General features: G+C 62.7%; 1 protein-coding gene across 1 annotated transcript in view; it reads left to right on the forward strand.

The window, feature by feature from the left end:
* The first annotated feature begins 6,619 nt into the window (after positions 1–6,619).
* The window catches only part of Crocc2 (ciliary rootlet coiled-coil, rootletin family member 2), a 43,075-nt gene continuing 30,959 nt past the window's right edge, over positions 6,620–18,735 (forward strand). Inside the window, 16 exon segments of the mRNA XM_090354345.1 lie at positions 6,620–6,730; positions 6,940–7,171; positions 7,885–8,036; positions 8,979–9,085; positions 9,950–10,091; positions 11,639–11,742; positions 12,255–12,452; positions 12,948–13,044; positions 13,118–13,207; positions 13,322–13,528; positions 13,817–14,016; positions 14,976–15,158; positions 15,432–15,576; positions 15,775–15,921; positions 16,097–16,327; positions 16,844–17,626. Of these exon segments, the coding sequence (XP_090210471.1) occupies positions 6,620–6,730; positions 6,940–7,171; positions 7,885–8,036; positions 8,979–9,085; positions 9,950–10,091; positions 11,639–11,742; positions 12,255–12,452; positions 12,948–13,044; positions 13,118–13,207; positions 13,322–13,528; positions 13,817–14,016; positions 14,976–15,158; positions 15,432–15,576; positions 15,775–15,921; positions 16,097–16,327; positions 16,844–17,626 (3,129 nt within the window).

Raw genomic sequence — 18,735 nt, forward strand, 5'->3', positions numbered from 1 at the left:
CCAGGTCAGGTCTGCCTCAGGAAGTACCCCCACGTCAGGTCTGCCTCAGGAAGTACCCCAGGTCAGGTCTGCCTCAGGAAGTACCCCAGGTCAGGTCTGCCTCAGGAATGTCCCCCAGGTCAGGTCTGCCTCAGGAAGTGCCCCAGGTCAGGTCTGCCTCAGGAAGTGCCCCCCCAGGTCAGGTCTGCCTCAGGAAGTGCCCCAGGTCAGGTCTGCCTCAGGAAGTGCCCCCCCAGGTCAGGTCTGCCTCAGGAAGTACCCCAGGTCAGGTCTGCCTCAGGAAGTGCCCCCAGGTCAGGTCTGCCTCAGGAAGTGCCCCCAGGTCAGGTCTGCCTCAAGAAGTACCCCAGGTCAGGTCTGCCTCTGGAATGTCCCCCAGGTCAGGTCTGCCTCAGGAAGTACCCCAGGTCAGGTCTGCCTCAGGAAGTACCCCAGGTCAGGTCTGCCTCAGGAAGTGCCCCAGGTCAGGTCTGCCTCAGGAAGTGCCCCAGGTCAGGTCTGCCTCAGGAAGTGCCCCAGGTCAGGTCTGCCTCAGGAATGTCCCCCAGGTCAGGTCTGCCTCAGGAAGTGCCCCCCCAGGTCAGGTCTGCCTCAGGAAGTGCCCCAGGTCAGATATGCCTCAGAAAGTACCCCAGGTCAGGTTTGCCTCAGGAAGTACCCCAGGTCAGGTCTGCCTCAGGAAGTGCCCCAGGTCAGGTATGCCTCAGGAAGTACCCCAGGTCAGGTCTGCCTCAGGAATGTCCCCCAGGTCAGATCTGCCTCAGGAAGTACCCCAGGTCAGGTCTGCCTCAGGAAGTACCCCAGGTCAGGTGTGCCTCAGGAAGTGCCCCCCAGGTCAGGTCTGCCTCAGGAAGTGCCCCCCCAGGTCAGGTCTGCCTCAGGAAGTGCCCCCCCAGGTCAGGTCTGCCTCAGGAAGTACCCCAGGTCAGGTCTGCCTCAGGAAGTACCCCAGGTCAGGTCTGCCTCAGGAAGTACCCCAGGTCAGGTCTGCCTCAGGAAGTACCCCAGGTCAGGTCTGCCTCAGGAAGTGCCCCAGGTCAGGTCTGCCTCAGGAAGTACCCCAGGTCAGGTCTGCCTCAGGAAGTGCCCCAGGTCAGGTCTGCCTCAGGAAGTGCCCCAGGTCAGGTCTGCCTCAGGAATGTCCCCCAGGTCATGTCTGCCTCAGGAAGTGCCCCCAGGTCAGGTCTGCCTCAAGAAGTACCCCAGGTCAGGTCTGCCTCTGGAATGTCCCCAGGTCAGGTCTGCCTCAGGAAGTACCCCAGGTCAGGTCTGCCTCAGGAAGTACCCCCAGGTCAGGTGTGCCTCAGGAAGTACCCCAGGTCAGGTGTGCCTCAGGAAGTGCCCCAGGTCAGGTCTGCCTCAGGAAGTGCCCCAGGTCAGGTCTGCCTCAGGAAGTACCCCAGGTCAGGTCTGCCTCAGGAGGTGCCCCTCCAGGTCAGGTCTGCCTCAGGAAGTACCCCAGGTCAGGTCTGCCTCAGGAAGTACCCCAGGTCAGGTCTGCCTCAGGAAGTACCCCAGGTCAGGTCTGCCTCAGGAAGGGCCCCCCCAGGTCAGGTCTGCCTCAGGAAGTACCCCAGGTCAGGTGTACCTCAGGAAGTGCCCCCAGGTCAGGTCTGCCTCAGGAATGTCCCCCAGGTCAGGTCTCCCTCAGGAAGTGCCCCCAGGTCAGGGCTGCCTCAGGAATGTCCCCCAGGTCAGGTCTCCCTCAGGAAGTGCCCCCAGGTCAGGTCTGCCTCAGGAAGGGCCCCCAGGTCAGGTCTGCCTCAGCAATGTCCCCCACCCAGTATCTGAGGTCATATGCTGGGAGTCTGGGCTGGGCAGATCCTCAAGAAGCACTGGAAAGATGGAATGCAGAGGTCTGCCCATAGGAGCCAGTTGGGTGGAGATTTGGGTGGACTCAAGTTTGGGGACTACAGGGCCTTCCAGCTGTTGTTTGGAGCTAGAGGAGGGGCCGTTTGGTGTTGGGGAGACTGGGGAGGACAGAGTCTGTCCCCGAGAGGTGTCTTCACCCAACCCCCGTCCAGTGTGTCACTGCCTTCAATTCTCAGGTCCTCAATGTGCCAGGCTAGGCGGGCCAGATGAACTGTCCTTGCTTGTCTGGTCTGGAAGTTTCCAACTGACCCCATGAAGACCCCTGCTCCAAGCCCACACCGTCCCGCTGGTCTCTGCCAGGCCAGGCACTGCTCAGAAACCGAGGCCTCAGGTAGCTACAGCTCCTAAAGGCTAGCAGTGGTTCCTGTGGCTGGCTGGCTGGCCTCATGGACAGGCAGGTCTCCCGGGCTCTTGGGAGCTGATGGCCTTGAGTTCCTGAGGCTCTGGAGTCCAGTCTCAAATGCAGAGGCTCATGGCTGTGAGTGTGGAGGTGTATTCGTGGTGCATGGCTCCAGTCGCTCCGAGCAGAGGCTGGGTGTCCAGGGCTGGGTGTCCAGCTCCAGTGGTCCAATGCCGCAAGCCTGTGAGCGTCTCACCCGCCTCTTCTACAGTCTCGGCTTCTCTGTGGCCCTTCTCAGCTTCCTGCACTCAGCCTCCTCGCACTCAGAGCTTTGAGCACTGGGGCCCTTGCTTTCTGGTGTTTGCGTGAGGGGTTCTGCAGATCAGGGTGCTCAGCTCCTGCCAGCTCTCTGGGATGTCATGGTGGCCTCATCTTTGCCAGGTGGGCACTCACTCACTTGGGCCTGCCCCAGCCCTCTCTGTGGCATTGTTTGTCACATCTACATCCACGCTGGCCTGCAGGGCAGTCCTGCTATTCATGCTTGCTGGAATGGAAGACCCCACCATCACGCCCAGCTTCCACCTGAGTGGACTTTCTTGAACATTTTACCCAGGCAGACCTGAAACTGCAACCTATCCACTCTGCCCCTGAGGGGCCAGGACTGCAGACCTGAGCACAGCCCGGCCTCTCAGGACTGCTCAGCCGCCTCCTCATTGCCGTGTCAAGGCTGGAGAGCCAATGCACCTGTGCTGCCACAGACAGAAACCCCCAGCTTCTCACAGGCTCCTAGGGCACCCAGCTCAGCTGCTCCACTGATACAGCACACACAGACATCAGCACGCTCTGTGCACACATTTTATTATACCTAGGCTGTACCACTTGGCGGGGGAGGGAAACAGGGGAGGAGGGGAAGGAGGGAGGGATGGCCTCAACCTACAGGCTGCTTACATGGACCTATGGACCCAATTACATGCCAACACAAGGCAGGAGAACCTGGCCTGCTCCCCACAGGCTTGGCCCATGAGGCTCGGATGCAGGCACAGGCACAGGGCAGCCCCTTGAGGCTGGAAAGTGTCAGGGTGATGGCTGCTGTCATGGTGAGGATGACTGCTGTCTGTCTGTCATGGCGATGATGTCTGCTGTCTGTCATGGTGAGGATGACTGCTGTCTGTCTGTCATGGTGATGATGTCTGCTGTCTGTCATGGTGACGATTTCTGCTGTCTGTCTGTCATGGTGATGATGTCTGCTGTCTGTCATGGTGATGATGACTGCTGTCTGTCTGTCATGGTGATGATGTCTGCTGTCTGTCATGGTGATGATATCTGCTGTCTGTCTGTCATGGTGATAATGACATGTGTCTGTCTGTCATGGTGATGATGACTGCTGTCTGTCATGGTGATGATGACATGTGTCTGTCTGTCATGGTGATGATGACTGCTGTCTCTCATGGTGATGATGTCTGCTGTCTGTCCGTCATGGTGATGATGTCTGCTGTCTGTCATGGTGATGATGACTGCTGTCTGTCATGGTGATGATGACTGCTGTCTGACTGTCATGGTGATGATGTCTGCTGTCTGTCTGTCATGATGATGATGACTGCTGTCTGTCTGTCATGGTGATGATGTCTGCTGTCTGTCATGGTGATGATGTCTGCTGTCTGTCTGTCATGGTGATGATGTCTGCTGTCTGTCATGGTGATGATATCTGCTGTCTGTCTGTCATGGTGATGATGACTGCTGTCTCTCATGGTGATGATGACATGTGTCTGTCTGTCATGGTGATGATGACTGCTCTCTCTCATGGTGATGATGACATGTGTCTGTCTGTCATGGTGATGATGACTGCTGTCTGTCTGTCATGGTGATGATGTCTGCTGTCTGTCATGGTGATGATGACTGCTGTCTGGCATGGTGATGATGACTGACTTCTATCTGTCTGTCATGGTGATGATGTCTGCTGTCTGTCATAGTGATGATGACTGCTGTCTGTCATGGTGATGATGACTGCTGTCTGTCTGGCATGGTGATGATGACTGACTTCTATCTGTCTGTCATGGTGATGCTGACTGACTTCTATCTGTCTGTCATGGTGATTATGACTGCTGTCTATCTGTCATGGTGTTGATGACATCTGTCTGTCATGGTGATGATGTCTGCTGTCTGTCATGGTGTTGATGACATCTGTTTGTCATGGTGATGTCTGCTGTCTGTCTGTCATGGTGTTGATGACATTTATCTGTCATGGTGATTATGAATGCTGTGTGTCTGCCATGGTGATTATGACTGCTGTCTGTCTGTCATGGTGTTGATGACATCTGTCTGTCATGGTGATGATGTCTGCTGTCTGTCATGGTGTTGATGACATTTGTCTGTCATGGTGATTATGAATGCTGTGTGTCTGTCATGGTGATTATGACTGCTGTCTGTCTGTCATGGTGTTGATGACATCTGTCTGTCATGGTGATGATGACTGCTGTCTGTCTGTCATGGTGTTGATGACATTTGTCTGTCATGGTGATTATGACTGCTGTCTGTCTGTCATGGTGATGATGTCTGCTGTCTGTCTGTCATGGTGATGATGTCTGCTGTCTGTCATGGTGTTGATGACATTTGTCTGTCATGGTGATGATGTCTGCTGTCTGTCTGTCATGGTGTTGATGACATTTGTCTGTCATGGTGATGATGTCTGCTGTCTGTCTGTCATGGTGTTGATGACATTTGTCTGTCATGGTGATGATGACTGCTGTCTGTCTGTCATGGTGATGATGTCTGCTCTCTGTTACAGTGACTGCTCTTGCCTGGCCCTCATTTCACTCTTGCCGATCTTCTTGGGCTTGGGTTTTCCAGCGTGTGCCTGACTGGAGCCAAGCTTCCTGCAGACATTGGGCAACCCTGCTTGCAGAGCTCCCACAGCTGGGATGCTGTTTCTGAAGATGTCCATTGGAGTGGGGGTGGGGTTCCCTAACCGGCTTGCCAGCAGCCAAGCAAGGGGCTGCTTGGGTGGGGACAGCACCCTGCAGTCCTATCTGTAGGTGACAGCTGTGAGCCAAGGCCTGAGCCATCCCGCACCCCCCTTGCTTATTTGAAGGAAGCATAAACATGGGGACTATTGCAGACCTGGGTCCTTGATGCTAGCTGTCTTCCTTACCTTATATAACAAATCTCCACTCCAGCCAAATACCCTGAGGATAAATTGGGACCCGCCACTTGGGATCTCTGGTGCCGTCCTGTTCTCACTGCCTGCCACACAGCCCTCTCCTCCTAGCTCCAGAACTGACAAGGAAGGGAGGAAAGGGCTGTACTGACTGACCCTCTCAGTCCACACGTCCCCTCCTATGTGACCCTGGACCTGCCTGGCCTGGGTCAAGTTCGATGATGTCCCTCCTGTGGGATGGGCCCTGCAAAGGGGGGGATGGAAGACCAGGCCCTGCAAAGGGGGGATGGAGGGCCAGGCCCTGCAAAGGGGGGATGGAGGGCCAGGCCCTGCAAAGGGGGGGATGGAGGGCCAGGCCCTGCAAAGGGGGGGATGGAGGGCCAGGCCCTGCAAAGGGGGGGATGGAGGGCCAGGCACAGAGATTTCACCTCTGAAATCTCAGAGGCCCAGATCAAGAGGTTCTTGGTTTGAGGCCAGCCTGGTCAAAAAAGCCCTCCATTTCAACTGAAAACAAACAAACAAAACAAGGCATTCACAACAGGATACACCTGTAGTCCTGGCTACTGAGAGGCACGGATAGGGAAGCAGAAAAAAGTGTGAGATTTTATTCCCAAAATAACTAAAGCAAAAAAGACTGAGCCGGGCGAGCTGGCTCACTCCTGTAATCCTAGCTACTCCGGAGGCTGAGGTGTGAGGATCAAGGTTCAAAGCCAGCCTGGGCACAGAAGGACCTGAGACTCTTACCTCCAATTCACCTCTAGAAAATAGGAAGTGGGGCTTGGCTCAAGGGCAGGGCGGTAGCCTTGAGCTGAAGAGCTCAGGGACACCAGGGCCAGTTCAAGCCCCATGACCCACCAAAAAAACAAAAAACAAAAAATCGCTGAGAACTAGCCTAGCAAGCGTGAGGCCCTTAGTTCAAATTCCAGTGCCAGAAGAAAGGGAGGAGGGGAAGGAGGGAGACAGGGAGGTAGGCGAGAGCCAGTGTCACACACCTGTAGTCTGAGCTACTCAGGAGGCTGAGATCTGAGGATCACGGTCCAAATCAGTTGAGGCAGAAAAGTCTGTGGAACTCTCCAACTAACCACCAGAAAGTGGCCTTGGTCTCAGCGCTAGCCTTCATCAAAAGAGCATAGGGACAGTGTCCAAATACTAATTTTAAGCCCCACCACCAAGAAAAACAAAACAAGAGGTCAGTGGGCATCTCAGTTCTACCTGGGGTGGGTCAGCCCCCTTCTCACACTGGGCCTGCGGCCATGGTGGGGTCTGGGGACTGTCCCTTCAGTGTGCAGATAAGCTGTCCTGCTGCTCAGCGAGCCAGGACAGAGGAGGAGCAGAGCCACCTGTGCCCTGTCCCAGAGAGGAAGGTACAGTGCCCAGCGCCCAGCCACAGAGCAGAGCAGACCAGGTGCAGGCACCGCACTGGCTTTGGCTAGGAGCTTCCCAGCACCCCTTCCCTCCAATTCTTCACCACGACCCACAGCGGCGCCAGCCTGTGGCACAACACCACCTTGTAGATGGGGAAACTGAGTCCCCTGCTCAGGCAGCTAGCCCAACCTGGCCACCTTATCTCCAGGACAGTCTGCTGGTGGGCACAGGAGTGGCTCGTGCTGGCCCCCGGTTGTGTGGGTGCAGCAGCTGTGCACTGAATGTGTTTCAGAGGCTGGAGGACGCCATCCTGGGCCCCATGGCCAGCAGGGAAGACCGGGCGCTGACTGTGTGTGAAGGCCCACGGGCCTCGCCCACTCCTGTGCCAGCCCGCGTCCGTGAAATCGTGGCCAGCAGCCTGGGTGGGGCACCCCCCCAAGGTGAGGTGGTGGGTGCAGAGATCGGGGGCTCAGACCGGCAGCGCGGGTCCAGCGCCAGAGCCAGGGCAAGGACGGCCCTCCCGCCGGCCTGCTGCCTTTCCAGACCACTGCCAGCGTGGCTCACCCACCCCACGCTCTGTGACACATCTGCCACCACCCGTGCTTACGTTCTCTGTCCCTGTCCTGTTCCTGGTGAAGTCCTAAAGGCTGGCACTCAAGGAGCAAGACCCACCCCGCTCGCCCTGACTGCCCCAGCTCACCCCAGCTCTCCCCAACCACCCCAGCTCACCCCAGCTCTCCCCAGCTCACCCCAAACACCCCAGCTCTCCATAGCTCACCCCCAACCACCCCAGCTCACCCCAACCACCCCAGCTCACCCCAAACACCCCAGCTCTCCCCAGCTCACCCCAACCACCCCAGCTCACCCCAACCACCCCAGCTTATCCCAGCTCACCCCAGCTGCGCCAGCTCACCGGGGCTCCACACCCCTGTCCCTCACGCAGCCCCAGTGGTCGTGTGTCTCCCCACCCGAGTCAGGCCCTGCTGCACACCTTTCCTGGGCTAGGGCCTGGCTTGGGCCTGGGTCTGCGTGTGGGTGAAAGTGTGGATGGGAGAAAGGGAAGCGGCAGGACACAAGCTGCCAGGAAAGGCCCAGGGGGTGAAGCCCTCTGTGGGGGCCTGCCACCTCCCCGCTGACTGGATGCCCTCTCCAGGGGCACAGGACCCACCAGCCCCCGCTGCTGCCCGCGAGCAGGAGGACAGCGAGCTCTTGCAGGCAGAGCTGACCCGGCTGGGGGCCCTGCTGGCTCAGGCGGGTGAGGAGCGGGAGGAGTTGGTCGGCAGGTACCACAGGGCCAGCCAGCGGGTGAGTATGCAGCGGGGAGAGGTGGGCCGGGGACAGGCCTCTGCCCTCTGCTGGGGTCCCACGGAGGCCCTCGGCAGGTCCTGGAGCCCAGCCGGGTGTCGGCATGCCAGCCACAGCCCACGCCAGCCGTAGATAGGGAACCTGAAGCCAGCAGTGTGCAGGCGACGTGCTGGGTTTCCCACAAAGTGCATGGCTCACCTGTCCAGAGCCCCCTGGCGTGGGGCTTTTGCTCTGTCCTGCCCCTGCCTCCGGTGCCTCAGGAGTGTCAGCGTGAAACCAGCTCCCGAGGAGCGGTGCCCGGAGGGCAGAGTCCTCAGGGAGCCCTTCACAGGCTGGACAGACTTCTTAGAGTCTGGGGGACAGGACTCCAGGGGAGGGGACAGAGGAGGGTCAGGTCTCACTGAGCACTTCCCAGGGGATCCACAGCAAGGGGCTTATTCAGTGATGTCTATGGGCTGTGCAGGCAGGGAAACCGAGGCAGGGGAGGTCAGAGCCTTCTTCCGGCAGTGACCACATGGAGGTGTAAGGGCTTCTGAGCAGCACTAGGAGTAGAAGAGGGGCAGGGCAGGGACAGGGACCCCTGAGGGAGGTTCAGTGACCCCGTGACCATGCTGGCCTGGGCCTAGTGAGCGCAGGACAGATGAAGTCACCACGACACGAAGCCTCCCGTCTCCTGTGTGGCCTGTGGGCACCGAGCACAGGCCAGGCTATGGACAGCGGCTCTCTGGCGCAGAGCCAACACAGCCCCAGCCCTCCCCCAGGCCCTTGGTGGTCCAGGAAGGCCCCTGTCCTGCCCCTGCCCTGCCCCTGCCCAGGCCCTTGGTGGTCCAAGAAGGCCCCTGTCCTGCCCCTGCCCTGCCCCTGCCCAGGTAGGCCTCTGACCCCCCCCCCCACCGGGGACTCAGGGCCCTTGGACCAGGCGGGCTGCTGTTTCTCCTCCAGCTGCAGGCCCGGTTGCAGACCACTGAGGCTCAGCTGCGGAGATCGGAGCTGGAGCACAGTGTGGACCTGGAGCAGGCGCTTGACCGTCTGGAGGCCTCCGAGCAGAGGTGAGGCCAGGGTGGCAGGCTGGGGTGGCCGTAGCCCTGGAAGCAGTGACCCCACTGCCTCCACCTGCTGATTCTAAGTGGTTCTGGTTACCCCGGCCTGAGATATTAGTGTGGGGATGGTCCAGGACGAGAGGGGCGGCAGCACTGAGCCCAGGCTGCCGTCTTGCCCTGGCCACGGACCTAACGCCAATTCACGGACAGGGCCAGGCCAGGTGAGAAAGGAGAGAAGCATCAGCTCTGGTGTCTCTAGAGTGCTGCTCGGCCTTGTGCCATGTGGCATTCCTCCTGCGTCCAGGTCTGGAGAGGACACAGAGCCCAGGGCTCCCTCCCCACGTCCAGGCCTGGAGAGGACACAGAGCCCAGGGCTCCCTCCCCACGTCCAGGCCTGGAGAGGACACAGAGCCCAGGGCTCCCCACGTCCAGGTCTGGAGAGGACACAGAGCCCAGGGCTCCCTCCCCACGTCCAGGTCTGGAGAGGACACAGAGCCCAGGGCTCCCCACGTCCAGGCCTGGAGAGGACACAGAGCCCAGGGCTCCCTCCCCACGTCCAGGCCTGCTCTCACCACTTGAATTCGAGTTACCTCTGCCAGGCTCAGCCCTGAACACAGAGGGAGAGGTCCACCCCTAGGTGGAGGCACACTGGGGGCCTGCCAGCCTCCCGGGTCAGGCCCACACTCACTCCCTGGAAAGGGCCATCCACACCCCATCGGTGCTCTGCCCATTCTCCCCCAGGGACGTGGGGTTTGGACCTGTGGGGAGCCTCCCTAAACACAGACCCTGTCTGTGCCATGTCTTGGACATGGCACCCCGAGAGCCTAAGAGGAAGCCAGGACCAACCACATGCAGCCGCGGCTCTGTCCCTAGGAGCAGGGGCCTCTGCCAGGTGAACGCTCTCCTGCGCGAACAGCTGGAACACATGAAGAAGGCCAACGATGCCCTGACCCAGGAACTGGCCAAGACGACGGGCAGCATGCGCTGCCTGCAAGGCGAGCTGGAGCTGAGGGGGGCTCGGCTCGGAGCCCAGAGAGAGGTGCCCCTCATCCCCCACCCCGCTTCTGCCCATCTGGTACTGGCCACCTGCTCTGGTGCCTGTGGTTGGCAGAGGGTGGGCGGCAGGAGCTGGGAGAGGGGGAGGTGGCTTCATGGCAGCTGCCCTGGGGCAAGGCTGTGCCTGGTCACAACAGCCTGTGAAGTGAGGGACTTGCCGCCGTCTCTGCCCTTTCGGGACAGGAGACAAGGCCTAAGAATGACTGAGCTGGGCCCGTCCTGGCTCTGGTGGGGACCCCTCTGTTGCTGCTGGCCAGGCTGCGGGAAGGGGCCCTCCAAGGGCCTGCTGGGCTTGCATTCCATGTGTGCGTTTCTGTCTTTGGCGTGTGGGGGCCTGCGGTGTTCCTAGGTCCACCGTTTTCTGAGGCGGACTCCATCATTGCTGCTGGAGCCTCCCCATGTGCCTTGTACCTTTGTGACTTGTAGGGGTTTTATTTTTTGACTGAGAGATGCTTATTTTCCTTGACACTTGGAAAATCTTCAAAACTGGAGGCCAACCCACTATTTTCTAGAAAGGGTTTGCCTCTGCGGGGTACGGGGGGCTCCAGGACCAGTGGGGCTGCGCTGCAGCACATTTTACCTCCAGTGTCTGTAAGAACCCCAGCCTGTGGCTCTCAGCCTGCAGCAGCCTAACAGGAAAAGGCTGTCTTGCTCTATTCAACTCTCGACACTGCATAGGCAGGTTTTTTCCTACAGGAAGGTGCGTGTGCGTGTGTGTGTGCGTGTGTGTGTGCGTGTGTGTGCCTGTGTGTGTGCGTGTATGTGTGTGTGCCTGTGTGCGTGCGCGTGTGTGTGCATGCATGTGCATGTACGCATGTGTGTGCATGTGTGTGCATGTGTATGTGCGTGTGTGTGCATGAATGTGTGTTCGTGTGTGCATTGTGTGTGCATGTGTGCGTGTGTGTGCATGTGTGTATGTGTATGTGCATGTGTGTACATGTGTGTATGTGTGCGCATTCATGTGTGGGTGCATGTGTGTATGTATGTGCATGCGTGTGCGTGTGTGCATGTGTGTACATGCGTGTGTGCATGTGCATGTCTGTGCATGTGCATGTCTGTGCATGTGTGTGCATGCATGTGTGTGGTGTAAGTATGCAATGAGTATGCATACATGTCATGTATGAGTATGCATACATGTCATGTGTGGGTGCATGTGTGTATGTGTGTGCATGCATGTGTGTGCATGTGTGCGTGTGTGTATGTGTGTGCATGTGTGTGCATGCGTGTGCACATGTGTGCATGTGTGTGTATGTGTGTGGTGTAAGTATGCAATGAGTATTCATACATGTCATGTATGAGTATGCATACATGTCATGTGTGAGTATGGTGTGTCTCTTTATGTGAGTGTAGAATGTCACTGTGTGTGAGGAAGCGTATTGGATTGTGAGAGTGTGGCATGTGTGCCAGCTCCCCTCAGCCTCAAGGATCAACTCAGCACCTGGTACCTGGAATGGCAGGGGTGGATGGACACCTTTTCCTAAAAAGACGCAGGTGTCTTGTGCTCAGACTCGCCAGCCCGGCCCACGGGAGTGCAGGGGCTTCCTTCTGCTGTGGAGACAGGCCTCGGCAATCCGCACGTGCCTGGCTGAGCTGCGGGCAGTCACCGAGAGGTGAGTGCAGGGCCCCTCGGAGGGCACCTGAGCCGTGGCAAGGCCCCTCCACATCACGCGGCCCCGGGGCTGTGCGGGCTGGGCCTGGTGGGGGGGGCGGCGCACGCCTGGTCTGAGCTGGAGCTGACCTGTGGGAGGGGGACCAATGGAGAAGGACCCACAGACAGAGGGTAGAAGAGAAACGTGGGGAGGGGGTACAGCACTGGAATCCACAGGAGAGGCGGGCCCTCGCCTGGCATGGAGCTTGGGGCCTTCCCAAACACCTCATTCCACTCTGCCCTGGGCAGGACCACTGGCTCCTGAGGGACCCCACAGCCCAGAAGGCTGCTCAAGGCTGTCGTGTCTGGCCTGGCCCAGCCTCTCCTCAGCCCTCCCTGCCATGCCACCATCACCCGTGACATCATCAGCACCACCCGTGGTGGCATCTCTGAGGAGGAGCTGGCTCTCCCTTTCCTGCCCTGCTTAGGGACTCCTGACCCCAGCACTCACCAGGGCCCTGTCCTGTCTCCCAGGGGTCTCTCAGACATGCGAGCAGACACAGCCAGGACCGCCCGGCGCCTGCGCACAGCCTGCCTGAACCTCGATTCCCACCTGCGGTTGGCAGCCAGCAGTACAGCCTCTGACATGGAGCAGCAGCTGAGGGCCCAGGCCAGGGACACACTGCAGCTGCAGGGCCGCTGGGAGAGTGAGAAGGGGGCACTGCAGGCCAGGTGAGGGACTGAGAAGGGGCTGATGGGGGCCAGGTGGGGACTGGGAAGGGGCTGCCGGGGGCCAGGTGAGGGACTCAGAAGGGGCTGCCGGGGGCCAGGTGGGGACTGAGAAGGGGCTGCCGGGGGCCAGGTGGGGGCTGGGAAGGGGCTGCCGGGGGCCAGGTGGGGGCTGGGAAGAGGGTGCTGGGAGCTAGCTGGGCCCTGGGTTCCAGCTATTTCCCAGTGGACAGTCCTGATTTCCACCCACAGGAGGCTGCAGAGCTACACAGGCCAGGATGTGGGCCGTGAGGTGGGGGCGTGGGCCATGAGTCTGAGCTGGGGTCAGCGCAGTACTCCAGGGATGGCCAGTCCTCAAAGGCTCCTGGCAGGAGAGTCAGAGGGTCAAGGACCGAGGTCCACACACTGTGATCCGAGCAGTGCAGGCTGGCCACGGTGCAGACCGCAGGGCTTGAGCCACAGCATCCCTGGTCCCCCCTCCCCCTCCTGACTTCTCAGACTCTCCGAGCAGACGATGATGGTGGAGGAGCTCACTGAGCAGAGCAAGCAGAGGGCGAGGACTGCCGCCTCTCTCAAGACGGACATCCGGAAACTGGTTTGTGCGGCCAGGAGGAGGGAGGTGCAGCGGGTAGCTCTGTCCACCTGGCTGAGGGGGTCTTCACCTGCAGGAGTCCCAGCGTGACGAGGCTCGGCTGGCAGCAAACGCGCTGAGGGACGAGGTCACATCCCTACAGCAGGTCCTGGCCAGCATTGCCGAGGTGCCGCCCCCCGTGTCCCTCTGGTGGTACGGGTGGTACCTAGCAAAGGTCTGGCAGGTTCGGGATCACTCGTGGGTCTACATCTCCCTTGCTCTGTTGCTCTGCTCTCTCAAGGTGGCCCACTCAGACACCCGGTGTTCCAAGCCAGCATGGAGCAGCGGCATCGAGGGCGAGACGGTGTGGGGACCACAGAGGAGCCCCCCACGAGCCACGTCCCCCCACCGAGGGGGGTCCCCACCTCAGGCCCACACTCCAGCCGGCCTGGACCCCACCCTGTGGGCTGTGCAGACAGCCATTGAGAGAAGGCAGCAGCGGGAACAGGCAAGTGACCACAGACCATTGAAGCCAAACTGTCCAGGGACAGCTCTCCATACAGCTCCATACCTGCATGATGGCGCCCCACACGGTGCATGCCAGGTGGCGGAGCCCCACGCACGTCCGTGCCGGTGGACCCTGCCTGGGGTCTGATCCTTGGCTTCCGGGTCTCCTCCCTGGGGCTCCCTCAAGCCTGGCAGCCCCAGGAGGGACGGCACTCTTAGGGCCCCATTTGGGTGAATCCGGGGGCTCTGGCTGGTCTGGGACTCACAGGAGAGCCTTCCCGGCTGGCAGGAGCTGTGCCGGCAGCTGGAGGCCTCCCAGATGGAGGCAGCCAGCCTCCAGGAGCAGCTGGCTGAATCCCAAAGGGAGCTCTGGGCCTCCCAGCAGCTGCTTCAGGACAGAACACAGGAGCGGGACGACCTCCTAGGCCAGCTGGAGACCCAGCGGCAGGAGACGCGGCACTCGCAGGTGTCCATCGAACTCTTGAGAAGGTGACGGAGGCCACAAGCCCCTGGCAGGGTGTGGGCAGTGTCAAGCCAGGCAGGGCCAACCTTGCTACCAGGCTCTGCAGAAGAGCCACCAGGCCCCATCTCCAGATCAGCACCACACAAGCCAGGGGCCCTCACCCTCCGAGTGCCCGGCCCTCTGACCTCATCCGGGCACACTGTGCATGGTGGCCCTTACGGGTGGATAATGTGCCCATCGTGGCGGCCCGTCAGTGTGCTTGGTGCTGGGCAGGAGGGTGGAGTCAGGCCCAATCCTGGGCACAGAGCTGTAAGCAGGCCAACACAGAGAAGAAGGGTACCAGGGAGGGCTGGGGAAGGACAGGCAGGGCAGCGTGGAGCTGTGCTGTGTGCAGGGTTCACCAGAGGCCCGTGTGAACTGCAGCCAGACAGGGCCCCGTGGTGGGACTGGGGCCCCACGAGCAGAGGACACGGGAGCTGTGGGGCCAGCGGGGGCAGGCACACGGCGGGAAGAGCGGGGTGGGGGCGGGCAGTGGGCAGGCCACAGTGCACCTGCGGTCCAGAATGTCCCACCCAAGGGACTTCCGGGAAGTGAGCCACAGCTCTGGGCACTGGGGCACTGGGGCAGACAGCAGGGCAGCTCTGCTGCTGAGTCCTAGCCTGCGGATGGCAGGGCTGCGGGGCTGGGTGTGGTCTTCCACACATGCACAGGTTTATGGCCACCTCACCTGGGCTGAAGCTGAGTGTTGCCCCAGTCCCACAGGCCCAGCTGGTTCCCAGAGTCCTGTGTCCCTGGGTCCCGCTCTGCCATCAGTCCTTGCTGGTCCCCAACGCAGCCTCCTGTGCCCCCCATCCCCAGATTCCCTCTGTGTCAGCAGCCACAGAGGGCCACATCCACCTTGCCCTGCTGTCCACTGTGCTGTCCACTTTCCTGGCACAGGGCCACCCGGAAGGCTCCTGCACTCCAAGCGTGGCTCCTGTTTCAGGGAGAAGGTGGCCCTAGAGCTGGCGGCAGAGGAGCTGAACGTGAAAGCAGATGTCTGGGACGCAGAGAAGCGGAGCCTGGAGGCAGCAAACATGGAGCTCCAGCACAGCCTGCGGCTGCAGGAGAAGCAGACAGCAGAGCTGGCCCAACAGAACCAGAGCAGCCAGTGTGCGCTGCAGGCCAGGTGGGCTGAGGGGGCAGCAGGCCACCCACACAGGTCCCTCTGGCCAGGAGACCTGGACGGCGGGAGCAATGTGTGGTTCGGTTTCCCCCAGCCCAGCCAGATGCCCCGCCGGTTCCTGTGGCCCCTGTGGGCCAGGCAGAGGGGTTCCCTCCCCTGGCATGTGCTCAGAGACTCCTTGCCAGAGCTTTGTGCTGCTCTTGGGCCCCTGGGCGTGGAGGCAGGGTGTCACTGTGGCTTTCCTTCCCTGCTCGTCACCCTCTGCCGCTGCCTCAGCCAGGGGCGCCTGGAGCAGCTGGAGGAGAAGGCCTCGGGGCTGAAGGAGCAGCTGGCGATGGCCCGGGAGGCTCTGAGCACATTGCAGCTGCAGAGGGACCTTGCGGAGAAGGAGCGGGAAAGCCTGCGTGGAGCTCTTGCCCGGGTAGGCCACGCTCCTCTTGCCTGACCACACACCCTCTCCCTCTGACTGCCTGGACCCCCACAGTCCCCGGCCACTGGGGACCGGCCACCGCTGCCTCACAGGACTCCTCCCTAGGCTGCTTGCCCCCACCTCCTCCTAGGGGAGTCCCACAGGGCAGCCCGCCCTGAAGCCGACGGTAACAGCTGTGCCCCCCCCCAGGCCGAGTCCAACAATGCCGACCTGGAGCTGCTGGTGACCCGTCTGAAGTCGGAGGGGCAGGAGCAGCGGGACTCCCTGGCCAGCATGGCTGCGGTGGTGGAGGGGCTGGCCCAGGATAAAGGCACCCTCACCCACCTGATGCTCCAGGTGAGGGGCCAGGCAGGGGAGGGGCCTGAGACGTGGCTGGGACCCCTCTGGGAGAGGGGGTGAGGCGTGACCAGCCTGGCCAGGGAGGCGGCCCCTGGCAGGCCTGGGGTGAGCAGTGAGCCTGGGGGCCGAGGGTGTGCGGAGCGCTGAACCCAGCCGCCCGCCGGCCCGGCAGCTGGAGCAGGAGCGGGACGAGCTGGGGGAGCGGCGGAGGCTGGCAGAGCAGGAGCAGGTGGGCCTGCGGGAGCAGCTGGAACGGAGCGAGCAGCGGCTGCAGCGGGCGGAGGCCGAGCGGAGCGGCCTCCGGGGAGCCTGCGAGCACCTGGAGCGGCAGCAGGAGGCCCTGGAGGAGCAGGTGGCCGAGCTGCGGCTGGAGCGGGCCCGGCTGCGGGAGCGGGCCGACCAGGTGAGGCGGGGACAGGGGAGGCGGGGACAGGGGAGGCGGGGACAGGGGAGGCGGGGCCGGGGGCGGGGACAGGGAAGGCGGGGCCGGGGGCGGGGACAAGGGAGGCGGGGCTGGGGGCGGGGCCGGGGACAGGGGAGGCGGGGCCGGGGGGCGAGGACAAGGGAGGCGGGGCCAGGGGAGGCGGGGCCGGGGGCGGGGCCAGGGGCGGGGCCAGGGGCAGTGGGGCCGGGGGGCGGGGAGAGGGAAGGCGGGGCTGGGGAGGCGGAGCCGGAGGGGGCGGGGCCGGTGGGCGGGGACAGGTGAGGCGGGGCAGGGGGCGGGGCCAGGGAAGGCGGGGACAGGGGGCGGGGCCAGGGAAGGCGGGGCCGGGGGGGCGAGGACAAGGGAGGCGGGGACAGGTTAGGCGGGGACAGGGGAGGCGGGGCTGGGGAGGCAGAGCCGGAGGGGGCGGAGACAGGGGAGGGGCGTGGCCGGGTCTATGTTCGTGGGTGGTGGGCGGGGCCTGGTGCGCGGCAGGGGGCGGGGCCGGGGAAGCGGGGCCGGGGCGTGTACGGGACTGTGTCCGTGGGCGATGGGCGGGGCCAGGTGGGCGGGAGGGGGCGGGGCGTGTACGGGACTGTGTCTGTGGGCGGTGGGCGGGCCTGTGGGTGTGGCAGTGGCCGGGGCCGGGGAGGGGCGTGTACGGAACTGTGTCCGTGGGCGCTGGGCGGGGCCTGTGGGTGTGGCAGTGGGCGGGGCCAGGTGTTGGCAGGGGCGGGGCCGGGGAGGGGCGTGTACGTGACTGTGGCTGTGGGCGCTGGGCGGGGCCAGGTGCTGGCAGGGGCGGGGCCGGGGAGGGGCGTGTACGGGACTGTGTCTGTGGGCCTGCGGGTGTGGCGTGGGCGGAGCCTGGTGCGCGGCAGGGGCGGGGCCTCCCGAGGCCGCGGGAGCGCTGACCTCCGAGCAGGGCGGGGCCGACGCCGACCAAATCCGACTCCCGGTGGGCGCCGGCCAGGCCGGCGGAGCAGCGGCGGAGATCGGGCCAGGCCTGTGCCCCGCAGGCCCGAGCCGCGGGCGTGCGGCCTCTTGGTGTGCGTTGCGCTGGGGTCCGGAGTTCTGACTGAGGAAGCGCAGGGGTTCTTCCTCATGGGCCGCGGAGTGGCGCCTTATCAAATGGCTGCCGGGAATCCGCCCGCGCGCTTCCAGTGGTGGCGGAGGCGGTGTCTGCCCGGCAGGGGCCAGGGCCGTGCCGAGCGCGTCCGCCGGGCCCGCGTCTCCCCGGCCCAGGGCTGCGCGCCCTCCGCTCCTCTTGATCCCTCGGTGTCCAGGCCGAGGGCAGGCAGGGCCGAGTGTAGGCTGGTTTTCTTCCGGTCCTGGGCGTGGGCCCAGGGCCGAGCGCCGTGCTCGGGCTCCCCAAGGCCGGAGCTCTGCCCTCGAGCCTCAGCACCACTTCCGGGGTTTCCTGCAAGTGTGGCACAGAGGAATCGAACCCGGGGCTTCATGCCTGCGAGGCGAGCACTCCGCCCCGGGCCGCCCTCCACCCCCGGGCCAAACTCCACCACCGGGCCAAACTCCACCTCCAGGCCAAACTCCGCCTCCAGGCCAAACTCCACCTCCAGGCCAAACTCCACCTCCAGGCCAAACTCCACCTCCAGGCCACACTCCGCCTCCAGGCCGCCCTCCACCACCAGGCCACACTCCACCTCCAGGCCAAACTCCACCACCAGGCCAAACTCCACCTGCAGGCCACACTCCACCTCCAGGCCAAACTCCACCTCCAGGCCGCCCTCCACCACCGGGCCAAACTCCACCACCAGGCCACACTCCACCACCAGGCCAAACTCCACCTCCAGGCCAAACTCCACCACCAGGCCAAACTCCACCTCCAGGCCGCCCTCCACCACCGGGCCAAACTCCACCACCAGGCCACACTCCACCACCAGGCCAAACTCCACCTCCAGGCCGCCCTCCGCCTCCAGGCCGCCCTCCACCACCAGGCCACACTCCACCACCAGGCCAAACTCCACCTCCAGGCCGCCCTCCACCACCGGGCCAAACTCCACCACCAGGCCACACTCCACCACCAGGCCAAACTCCACCTCCAGGCCGCCCTCCGCCTCCAGGCCGCCCTCCACCACCAGGCCACACTCCACCACCAGGCCACACTCCACCTCCAGGCCAAACTCCACCACCAGGCCAAACTCCACCTCCAGGCCGCCCTCCACCTCCAGGCCAAACTCCACCACCAGGCCACACTCCACCACCAGGCCAAACTCCACCTCCAGGCCGCCCTCCGCCTCCAGGCCGCCCTCCACCACCAGGCCACACTCCACCACCAGGCCACACTCCACCTCCAGGCCAAACTCCACCACCAGGCCAAACTCCACCTCCAGGCCGCCCTCCACCACCGGGCCAAACTCCACCACCAG

The sequence above is a fragment of the Megascapheus bottae genome, chromosome 21 (genome assembly GCF_031878675.1).
Source record: "Megascapheus bottae isolate mThoBot1 chromosome 21, mThoBot2.hap1, whole genome shotgun sequence".
In the NCBI taxonomy this organism is placed as follows: Eukaryota; Metazoa; Chordata; class Mammalia; order Rodentia; family Geomyidae; genus Megascapheus; species Megascapheus bottae.